Source organism: Mesocricetus auratus, unplaced genomic scaffold (genome assembly GCF_017639785.1).
Source record: "Mesocricetus auratus isolate SY011 unplaced genomic scaffold, BCM_Maur_2.0 Super-Scaffold_100676, whole genome shotgun sequence".
Classification (NCBI taxonomy): Eukaryota; Metazoa; Chordata; class Mammalia; order Rodentia; family Cricetidae; genus Mesocricetus; species Mesocricetus auratus.
In genome coordinates this window covers 83,752,013-83,764,046 of record NW_024429266.1, presented here as the reverse complement: position 1 = coordinate 83,764,046, position 12,034 = coordinate 83,752,013, and the positions used below count along the sequence as shown (strand labels likewise).

Below are 12,034 nucleotides of genomic sequence, written 5' to 3'. Positions count from 1 at the left end.
TACTATAATTTGGGCTCAGCACTCAGAGGGCTCAGATGGAGGATCACTGCAGGTTCAAGGCCAGTCTGGATTACACAGTGAGCCAGAGGCCAGAATACGTAGCAAGACCTGGCCTCAAAAAGCCAATCAAATAAGCAACAAATAATTGAAAACAAAACAGAGGTCCCGGCTGTCCTATGTCTAGAGAAGCCTTGTTGACTCACCTAAAAGACAGAAAGAAACAAAAAAAGCACACCTAAATTAACAAGGGGGCAGTCATTTAATGCAGAAACCCAGTTAACATAAAGAGACACAAAGCCAAATAACAGATAAGACTTCTAACGATACTGCATAGTGTTACAGATCAGCTCGTACACAGTCGGTCTGTTGTTCTTATGCATTAGAATCCAGCACAAAGACAGAGAGTTGACTTCAATTCATTAAAAGTAATAATAAGGCAACAGAAGAAGAATCCTCCGGTGACAGGGAACAGCCACAAAGAATGCACAAATATCAGGTGCTGACACAACAAGACACCATTAGGACAAGTTCTGAAGATGCTGCATTAAAATAGAGCAAGCCTGATACAGTGACAAGAAAATTATACTCGTTTTGTTACGAATCCCTTTGCCAAAAGAAACGACTCTCCAGTGATGGTTATATACAAACTTTCTGAAAGAAGTGGAAATCGTACAAATTTTCCCATCGCTGCTCCTCTTTTCCGGTGCCTATAAATGTCCCATGGCACTGGTCCTCATTTTGGACAGTCAACGTGTAAATAGTCATTAAAGCACTTGAACCCACAGTAGTCTTGTCCTTGGAAAGGTTGGGAGGTTCTGCGTGATTTTCTGTCACTCATCCGAAAAGGGCTGCAGGCAACAGGTTGGAATGTAAAAGACCTCTTTGTGCTTGGAACCCTGGTGTGAACTCAGTTCCACTCCCCTTAGGAGTGACCCCACTCGATATGGGGCCTTCTACGGGGCAGACAGTCATACCGTGGAGTCCCTGCCAGACTTCAGATGTGCAATCTTGGTCCGGCTAATAAACGGATAAGCGATGCAGAGGCCTCCAGCTGCCACAATAAAGCCTAAACTGCACCAGGCACAAAAGATAGACCAGCTGTAGCCGTGTTCCACATCGTGAGGCAGGCTGTAAATTAGCTTTGGGACCCGGTTCAAATCATAGGAGACACTGGCAGCGTACGTGCAGAGTGAGATGGTACAAAATATCCCTACAAGGAATGCAAAGAGAACGGAGTGATCAGTTGTGCTTTCGCTTGTGTCCAGGCAAAACACCAAACAAACCTCTGTGAAAATCAGATCACACCAAATTCAGGAGCACCTGGAATTCTATTACTTGAATGAATTCATTCCGCAAGCATCAACAAATAGCAGGAAAAACTCAGATAATTTGAGCAGCTCAGACTTGTCTTGTCTAGTTTCTGCAAGCACTCTACCAACTGAGTGACATTCCCAGCCCTTAAAATTTTTAGGGGGGAGAAAAAAAATCTTGCAACCTCTCAAATCTAACACAGAACAGTTGTCATTTCCTTTGCTCTATACCAGATCTACACTTTCATACAGTTGCAGGCATTATACAAAGACATCTTTTCTTTTTCTTTTCTGTGCACATTGGTTTTATTGTAGCAAAGCAACACTTCAACATTTAATCAACATTTATAAAGGGCATCTCTTGATGATTATGTTTATCGTGTTTACTGTAAGATTAAATGAATTATTAGAAGTAGCTTTTTTGATAAGATATAGTCTAACACATAGTAGGCCTTCAGCAATTAAAAAATAATGAATAATATAAATTACGACTAGGAATTTGGAATTGATATAAAAATTTTAGGAAAGGTATTGTGTACTTCAGTCATGCAAATTGTAATTAATTTGAGTGGTAAATATATGCCATATGTTTACACAAATATTTATATATTTATGATATGTGGTATATTACATATAAAACAATACTTTACCTTCTCATAGCAATATGGATATATATAGTATATATTTATATATATAAAATTGTCCTTCAAGAACACTAAAATTTTGCCTTATCATATCAATATGTGTAAAGACAATTGACCTTCAAGAACATTAAAATCAAGGATGGGAATACAAAACAAGGGCTCATTTGATAAAGTTCTTGCCTTGCAAGCATGAAAGTCTTTGTTTGATACTCACATAAAAAGCCAATCATGGTGACACATACTTATAATCACAGGCAGATAGCCAGCTAGCCTAGCTCACTAGGCCAACAACGGTTGTGCACACAAAGACACACACACACACACACACACACACACATCATTTATAAACATGTTTCTTAATGCCTAAGAGATGTAGATGCTTCATGTTCCATAATGGACCCTCAGAAATGTTTTATGGGGGTGGGCATAGGACGAGAGTTCATGAAATAAAATAAATAAGTGAAGACAGAAACTGGCATTCAATCGTTAGAATGCCCAAGCTCCATACAGTCTCTCATGCCCTGGATTATTGCTGTGGACAATGGAAGTGGCATCTGTTTGCTGGGAAATGGCTTTCATTTCCTTGGAGAATACATGAGGCACAGAATTGAAAAGACAGGGGCAAAAAGAAGGAAGAACTCTACCCCTGTCTTAATCTGCAGCTTTGGTGATCAAAGCCACTAGCAGACAAACAAACGCAGAGCAGGCAGCAATTTGCAGGGAATAAAGATCACCCTACATCCTAATGCCATTTTACAGGCTCTAGACTTCTGCTTCCATTTGGGTCATGCAGAGGCACATTACCTAAATCTTTTTCCAAATGTGCACTTGGAAAATAAGTATTCAAAAAATAAAAGTGCTGTTTGAGATAATTTGGTATGTCCCACTCTTTGTCTGGCTTTGTTTTTAAGCTAAAAAATAAATGATTTTTTCTGAAAAAAATAGTGTAATATTGTCTGACTTATTTCTGCACTGGCTTGTTTTTTTTTTTTTTTTTTTTTTTTTTTTTTTTGAGACAGGCTTTCTCTGCATAGCCCTGGCTATCCTGGAACTCACTCTGTAGACCAGGCTGGCCTTGAACTCAGAGATCTCTGAGTGTTGGTTGCTTAGAGAATGTTGGGACTAAAGGCGAGTGCCACCACTGTTTTGTTTTGTTTTTGTAACAGCAGACATATTGCTCAAGTTGTCCAAAAGAGAAATAAGGATGGAAACCACTCTTTCATCAAGGAATAGACCATTTAAAAGAGGACTTCCCTGCTTTTACCAAATCCCGTGAACAGCAAATGTCCTTACATCTGTCCACATGACTGCACTGACAACAAAAACCACGTTTGTGAACAATAAGACCCTATAGGCATGCTTACACTAGAGGGCGGAGAAAATTGATCTCTGGAAAATCAACAGGTAAGCCATAATGGTGGAACAATGCCCCCTTCCCAGAGAAAAAGCTTCATTCTGTACTCAGACGTCTGCACATGGCTGACTGCCTAAAAGCAAGCATTTTTATAAGCAGCATGATGCTAATGACCTCTGAAAGCCTGAGTTCAAACTTAGACTTCCCAAGCATCCTTTGAAGTAAAACATATTGGGCTGGGCTGCAAGATAAATTCATTGTAGCCTTGGCTGTGTGACCCCGATATTGCCTTGCCTTCCCTAGAGCGTTCGTGGAGGACAGGGGCTTGCCAACACACGTCCCTCATAATGCTCATAATTCTGCTAATCCCAAATAAGACACGCAATCAGTGTATTCCTTAAGACGTCTTTGTGACTACAGGACAATTAGGAAACTAAGCTTTTAAAAATGGCACAGCTTACATTGCTTTCTGGATACTCTCTTTTGATTTTTAATACAATGTTGGTTTTTATGAGCGCCGTTCCCTCCAAGAACTCCATGAAACTGCTTTTGGCGTGTTGCCTTTTGTGATTGCTCCCTGGGTTCATGCTGAATAAGAAAGGATGCTAATCTGAAGACATGGCCAGGGCACAGGTGTCTCTTGGTGCCTTGTGTTCTGAATGAATGTGTGTTTTCCTGGGTACTTTGTGAGGGCAAACCTCATGGACACTGTGTGACTCTAACTGCGTTTCTTTTCTTTTTTTCTTTTCTTTTTTCTTTTTGTTTTTTGTCTAAGATGACAGGGGCTGAAGTTCCCTGAAGCTAAATCTGTGCCCCTCCCACCTCCCAGGAGCAAAATATAAACTATTTTGGCATGTTTTTTGGCTTCCACCCTCTCTCTTGGATCTAACTTACTTTGTGTTTCAGTTTGGAGATTAAATATCTATCAAAGGCCATGAGTCAAAGTCTTGTGTATCAACTTGTGAGTGTTAAAAATAATAAAAATAGTTGTATGTCAGTGGTGGGCCTGAGAAAGGAGAGCTAACATGTAATCGTTCCATGAGCCAAAAAGTCAGGAGGAAAGAGAAATCAGTAGCAGGGGAGGGAGATTAGTGTTAGCCTCTTTTTCCAGGCCACAGCACCAAATGTCAAATATAATAATAAATAGAGTGGGCAGTTGGGGTAAGGCAGGTGATTACGTGTCATCTTTCTGGAACCGATCACTCTACCATTATATTTAATAGTGAGCATGACAGGGAGACAGTGGAATCTTTGGGAGATGGGAACTGGTAAAAGAAAAGTAGGTCACAGGGATGTACCATTGAGGGGGCTATTGGAACTCCATGGGCTTAGTCCATCTATGGGCCCGAACCAATGGGATTGAGAGACCATGGATGAAAGACTCTGAAACTATGAAACCCCCAAACCAAACAAAATCTTTTCTCCTTTTCAACTGATTTACCCAGGTTTTTTGTCACAGCTATGGAATGCTAACACATCTTGCAAATTTGACCATCCTTTTCTCTTACTTTTTTTGTTCTTCCTTGCCTATATTTATTGTACAACAAAATACCAAATGCATCCACCAGCCACTCAGGTCTTTCTGGGAAGAAGTACTCATCAAACTGATGAAATTTCATCTCCTTGCCTCCCTGGCATGGTGTAAGGAAGAGCAGGCCTACTAGCCTACTCAGTGTTCCCTGTCTGCCCTTTCTTCTTCCCACAATGCCCCCTAGGGTCTCCAGCATCGTCTTCCCTCCTTCTGAAAACTCTTGAAGTTGTTCTAGATGAGACAAGAAGAGCTATTCCATCCAGACTCTTGAATCCCTGAGAAGGTCTACAAACACCTTGTGGCTACAGGTGTTCTTGGTGCGATGGAAGAGTCATACCAGGAAATGTACTGGAGAAGACAAACTTTTACAAGACCTTATAAAAAGAAGTTTGTCCCATTCAAGATATTTTTTAAAAATCCAGCTGGGTTTAGCAGGCCTTTAATCCCAGTACTTGAGAAGCAGAGGCAGGCGAGTCTCTGTGAGTTCAAAGTTAGCCTGGTCTACATAATGAGCTTCAGGATCCAGGACTGCCAGAGCTACATAGTGAGACCTTGTCTCAAAACAAACAAACAATAGTAAATTTAATCACATCAGGAAAAAAATGACTGGTTTTAAATAACAAAGGCATGCCTACTGCAGCCAGATTCATAGTTCAGCCAGGTTAGATATAAGCTCCATTTTAAATCCCTTGCATAACTTACAGTGTTCATGTGTATGAGAATGAAGATGATAAAGGCACTGTATCAATGTACTACCGACAGAGAGCATTAAAAAAAAAAAAGGAAGAGCTATTTTCTCAGAATTCCAGAGGCTGTGAATCTAAGCCCGAGGCATCAGTATAATGGTTTGCTTCAGAAACCACCTTACCTTGGATATGGCTGCCTTCTCCTCCATATCTTCACATGCAACCATTCAAGTCTCCCTCTTCTCTAAGACCATACCATTGCCACTGGCTTATGTCACACCATGTTGCCTGATTTAATGTGAGTTTCTCTTTAAAGTCTCTGTTTCCAAGTTAAGTCCCACTTTGAGATCCTGGGGGCTGGGTAGTCAACATATAAATTGTGGGAAATTCAACTTAACCCTTAGCACTGTGTGTGTGTTGGGGTCTGCGAACTGAATGGAGTATTCTTGTATTTCTTTACAGGTCTTAGCAAGACTACCATCTCAATGCGGCATATTACCACTTATTTATTATCTCCTATGTCCCAGACCTAGTTCTGGTTAAATGAGAGGCAGTTGTATGTGATCTAAGAGGTTCACATAAAAGATTTGGAACCCGAAGTGGTCAACCACTTCCCAATGTGCATTGCAAACAAAGGTAGTGGATACCTCTTTGATGATCTGTAATCTCTACACATTGACTAACAGGCATACACTCATAGAGTCAAGAAAGCCTGCTAAACAAAATGGAACTCTGCAAATAACTGGTTAATACCCTCTTAAGAACTAATTCATGGGGGCTGATAAAAGGTGGCTCAGTGGTTAGGAGCGCTTGCTGGTCTTGGAGGGTCAGGGCTTGATTCCCAGACCCCATATGTTGACTCACAACATCTGTAACTCCAATTTCAGAGGATCCAATGCCCTCTGCTGGTCTCCTTGGGCACTGCATGCACATACTACACAAAGATACACGCAGGCAAAAACCATTCCGGCACACACAATAAAAATAAATCTTTTTTTTTTTACTTAAAAAAAAGTTCATACCAAATTGCTCCATGAAGGCATTATCTACTCATCAAGCTACTTCATGTAATACTGCATTTTTATCAGTAGCAATCTTGTTCATACAAGGTACAAAGAGGGATATGCAGGTATTTCTGCATTCAAAAGTTCAAAGAAGCTGAGATCTTTCTTGAGGATCCATAGGGAGAAGGTTAGTTTTCCATTCTTCCCTCCAGCTTTCCCTTCCCTCCCTCTTCTCCCCCAACAAGCTCATACTTCCAGGCCAGCCAGTGGCCCCAGGAGAGAGAGGTTCCCCTGTCCTGAGTTTGCTCCCAGCTATGGCTGGAAGTATCTTCAAAGAGTAAATAATTGCTGGTTTCCTGACAACCCACGTATGCTGCAGCTACTTCTCTTATAAAATATTAAAGGGTTTTCTGCCGATATTCTTAATTAGAACACACCATGACATCACAGAAGAGCAGGACTGGAGGGGATATTTTTAGATTGGGACAGCAAATAAATTCATGCCACTGTCCCAGATCATCAGCCCGATTTCTGCCCTAAAACCTCGGAGGTGCCCATAGCCAGCTTGGAAGATGTAATTAGGCTAACCAGACCCATTTTTTTTCACCTTCCTCCTTTGAAGTGCTCAAAAGGCTCAAGAGTAGGAGTTGCTTTCCCTCTGCTTAGCCTGCTTGATAAACTACTGACTACAACACCCAGAGGCATAAACATCGATTTTCTTTTCCCTGTGCCTTCAAAGACAGCCTGCCCATCATTCTTGTCTTTTTGTCCTTTCAGCAAAAAAAGACTTGTCTGTTTTCACATAGGTTACTCAAAAAGCCTCACCTCTATCCTCTTAAGTAAATGATGTGGCAGGCCTACTAGAGGCAGACAAAAGTTATAAAGAAAAAAAAGCAAACAAACACAATGAAAGGATCCATGATCTGCAATTCCTTAAAAAAAGAAAATCTAAACTTTTTCTGCAATATTGCGCCCATTTCCTTGAAAGGCAAAGTCTGCACTTCCCTGAGCTCAGGCTATGACAGCCCTCACTGGTGCTGCTTAGTGTGAATATTCATACATTTTGTTGCAGAAATGTTAGTGTATTTGATTTTGCATCAATGCCCCAGACCTTGCCGACATGTTAGATAACACAGAACACGTGTGCCATATGCTTTTACGAAAATAAAATATTTAGGTCTTGAATTTAAAGCACATTTAATGCCCAGAGTTTCAGATAATGTATCAAGTATCTGTGGTTTAGGGGTGTAGTTGATGGATAGCCTAAATCATTCTAGAACAAGACCTACTATAGCAGGCCCCCTTTACTTAGATGCATCGAGGCAAAGGAAGGGTCAGGCCAGGGTAGGCGCTAGTGGCTCCTGATGTTTTGAAGGGGTTGCCTGAACTCTGCCTCTTCCTCTGCAGTCAGCATGACAGCATGCCATGTCACTTGTGCTCTTCCAGAAGGCCTTTGAAGGACGATGGGTACAGTTGGTACTGAGACCTGCACTCAATGAGGAAAATGGAATACAAGCTTTGTTCAAATTGGAAAACTTCTGGTGTACTAATAAATAGTTAAGGGCCAGGGAGACATTTCAGTAGATGAAGCTGCTTGCCCAGCCCTGAGTTCCACCTTGGAAAGCCACATGGTGAAGGAAAGAACTGAATTCCACAAGCTGTTCTCTTTCTACCAAAGGTACATAGTAGCACACACCACACCACACCACACACACACACCTTAAAAATGTAATAAAAGACAGATTAAGTCCTAAAACACAAAAAATTATACCAAAACTGAAAATACTGAACAAACTAACCCTTTAATGGTAATAATTGCAACTATATTACTGTTGTCATCTAATAGAATCCTTCATTTACTCATTGTTTTTTGCAATGTGTCTACATACATGTGCTTGAATATGTGAGTGTGCACATGTTTATGGAGCTGCCAGGACAACCCTGAGGAACTTTCTCTACCTTCTTTGAGACAGGGCCTCTCATTGGCTTGGAGCTCACCAAATAGGCATGGCTGGCTGGTTATCTATCTCTAGAAACCCTCCAGTCTTTGCCTCCTCACCACGGAGATTACAAGCACACACCATCACATTCAGAATTCTGTTTTTATGTGGGTTCTGAGGATTAAACTGAGGCCCTCATGCTTGGGGGGCTTGGGGAAAGACAACCACTTTGCTGAATCAGCGATCTCCCCAACCCAACTGCTTCATTCATTCATTCATTTAACATGGGTAGAGCTCATTCACACTGCACTGAAAATAGTACACTCTAGCAATGGGCAGGAACTTAAAGCTGGAAAAGGAGAGTCTCACTGGCTCAGTCCTCTGTGTACATCACTGAGTGTGTAACCTCAGAGCATGTGATATCATCGGTCTAGTGTGATGCCCCGGGCCTTCTCCAGGAGCCCTTGCCAGGCTAGAGAGTAGCACATGGGGTTGCAGCCCAGCCCAGCTCTTAGATGCAAACTGATGGTCCAGAAGCATTCCTTCTGACTGCAGGTTGTCTAGGCTGGTCTGTGTGTAACATGGTCAGAAGAGGACGGTTGGTCTTTGCCTCCCATTTTAACAGCTCAACTGCCACATCATTGGGATTCCCATGGAAGGGAAGGGCTAGCTAATCAGTTCAGGCAGAGAATGAAGATGCTAGCATATTAGAAGGGGCTAAGTTTAGCATCAAAAACCTGTGGGAGAGCTGCTGTCTGGAGCTGCTGAAGACAGCCTGCTTAATTAAAATCAATTCTTTTAACCCTTCAGTGCTTTCGCTGCCTGACACTACTTCAGAAGGTGATGCTGCAACGATAAACGGCACACTTACTGAAAGTAAAACTAAGTATTTATTGTAGAAATTACTCACAAGATACCAAACAAGTAACCCAGATGAGCCCAGTAGTTTTCAGCCGCCCAACTGGAAGCCGAAAGCCAGAAAAAGAGACCAAGACTTCCGTTATTCCATCTTTTATACCTTCCCCCGTAACGCCCCCCTAGCCATGCCCAAAAGTGGGCTTGGCTAGTGACATAGTTCACCGCCTACGTCCGTATACGTCTTTAGCCATGCCTAAAGTGGGTGTGGTTAGCGGTGTGGTAAACTGCTTTTTTATTACCTCATCTGTATGCGCCTCTAGTAAGTCACATGGTTAATGGCAGCATTGTTTTCCTCCTACAAGAAGGCACTCCAGCCAAGTTATCTTAGCTATTGGATTAACCACTATCTTGGTGTCCTGGTAGGAATTTGGAAGCATTGTTTAAGGCAACCAAATCAAAAAGAACCTTCCTACACCCCACTTCAAGTGACAGAAGAGCACAGTACCCTGAAAACCATAAGCTCTTCTCTGTGTCTACGAGACCCAGGATTTTCACTTCCCTTTCTGAAAAACAAACAAACAAAAAAAAGATCTCCTTGGCCTCCCCAGAACTGTTAGACTTGGCTTGTGTGGCCTTGTGATTTATTTCAATACTAAAGGCCGTTCCATATATCTGAACACCCTTAGTTACTCATGCGTTACCTATGGTAAAAGATGGCCTTTAAAATAAAGTAATCCCTCTGTGACTTTTGGTGTGGGGCCTTTCAAGAGTTTGGGGAAAGCAGTGGCTATTATACATTATTATAATGTATTATAATGTATAGCTGCAGTCCGAAGACTTGGGGCAGAGGCAGGACTGTTGCAAGTTCAAAGCCAGCTGGGACTACATAGCAGGTTCCAGGCTATCCAGAGCTATATGGCAAGACTCGATCTGAAAAGCAAATAAACAAACAACAAAAATTGTGCTGGGGGAAGCGAACTACACTTCTTTGATGTATTTTGGGCTAGAAACCAAAACACCTGAGATGCAACTAACAAAGGGGAGAAAAAGGAGGAGATTTTTTACCAACTGTGAAGCCCCAGCCAATACTTAGAAGACTCTTAGAACAATTTGGTCACTCTGTCTAGACCACCCATAGACACATATCCTTGGCTTTAAGGGTTCAAATCCTCCTTCCAAACCTTGGAAACCAGCTTCAAGCCTCCTGAATTACATCACTAGCTATCCCTCTAAACCTGGGAGAACTAATTTGGCTTTCTTTTCAGAACTATACAGGGTCGGGTTCTGTCTGAACATTTTGTTGGGGTGTTTGTGACAGTCCACAGACAAGGCCACACCACTGCATGGAAAAGAAGTAGAGTGCAGTGAAAAGGAAGGAGAGCTGTTTGTCACATCAAGGCTATGAGGTAAGCATAGTAGACATGAAAGTACCACTTACCTGTTGGCTCTGAGAGAAATACAGAAAAGATGGCATGGGCACATATGAAAATACCACGATGAAAAACATTATTTTGTATACTTAGTATATGCTAACAGAGCAGAAAACCAGATGGGGTCAGCCCCAGAGGCATGGTGGTACCAAAACACAGGCTTGACAAATCACTCATAACAGAGGCAAATATTGGGGGAAAATGGTCACTTGAGTATCAAAACCTCGGGGAAGTGGGAAATGGCCTTCTAGAGTAGAGTTGGTTCTTATGCGGGGTCTACATGGTGAGACTTAATTTGGCATTCTCTCATTATTCACACCCTCACTTCCCGTGAAGGCTGAAAAGGAAACCATTTCTTCTCTATAGCCTCCTTCCCCATGCCATTGACCCCAACTCCCACCTCCCTTTTAGACAAAAAATATCCTTCACTTGTTAACCAGAAAAACTTAGCCATGTCTCTACACCCCTTATGTTTTAAGCAAAGTCATCCTTCAATCAAACCTTCCAGCAATGTCCATTACCCTCACTTCACATTCATGCTCTTCTCTTCAATAGGAGATCTCTAAAGATTTGGTCCCTAGCCATGGCTCCCGCTTTGCATGGTTTCTTTCCTTCTCCTATTGCTCTTCTTTCTATTGCTCAGAACACAGCCCACTCTTGCCCAGAATTCGGGGCTGGTGGCTTCCTCAGCCCACAGTCCCCATCCCCCCAACTTCCAATCACATCTCATGGCTTAACTAAGAAACTGTTGCCTCAGCATCACCCAACCCGACCGTACACTGCCCATCTTCTTCACAGTTTCTATCGCTATCACAAATCACTTCTCATGTCTCTCCACAATAATGACAGGCAGCGACACTGCCTGCTAGAGAGGCTGGGTCTCTAAGACCAAGAACAGACGCTGACACAGTAAGACCACCAACAGTAATGCCAAGGACACCATCCCCCGTACGTGGACTCTGACGGGACTTGGAGCTATTGACCTTCCTCTCCTTGAGTGAACCTGAGGAAAGCGGCCTCTCTTTGTCAAGAGTCCAAGCCAGAATTCAAGACATAGAATTAAACAATGAGACAGAAAGTACCAGCGCTGGCTCTAATGACACTTTCCTCTGACCCATTAATGTGACTGTGGGAAGAGAGGCAACACCCTTTTGCGCCCTGTTCCCTTTAAATTCTGTGTTTCCTGCAAACGCTGAGCGAGCCTCTTCTGCTTGCTCTCTTCTCACCAGTGAAAACAAAATGAGCAGTGATATGACCCAGCTGAATGCAGAGGGGAA

The 12,034-nt window shown here is 42.3% G+C and overlaps 1 protein-coding gene across 1 annotated transcript in view; it reads right to left on the bottom strand.

The window, feature by feature from the left end:
- Positions 1-240: 240 nt before the first annotated feature.
- Positions 241-12,034, bottom strand: part of Tmem178a (transmembrane protein 178A) — a 58,443-nt gene continuing 46,649 nt past the window's right edge. The window contains exon 4 of the mRNA XM_005077236.3: positions 241-1,210. Within this exon, the coding sequence (XP_005077293.1) occupies positions 969-1,210 (242 nt within the window). The 3' untranslated portion in view covers positions 241-968. The remainder of the gene's footprint in view (positions 1,211-12,034) is intronic.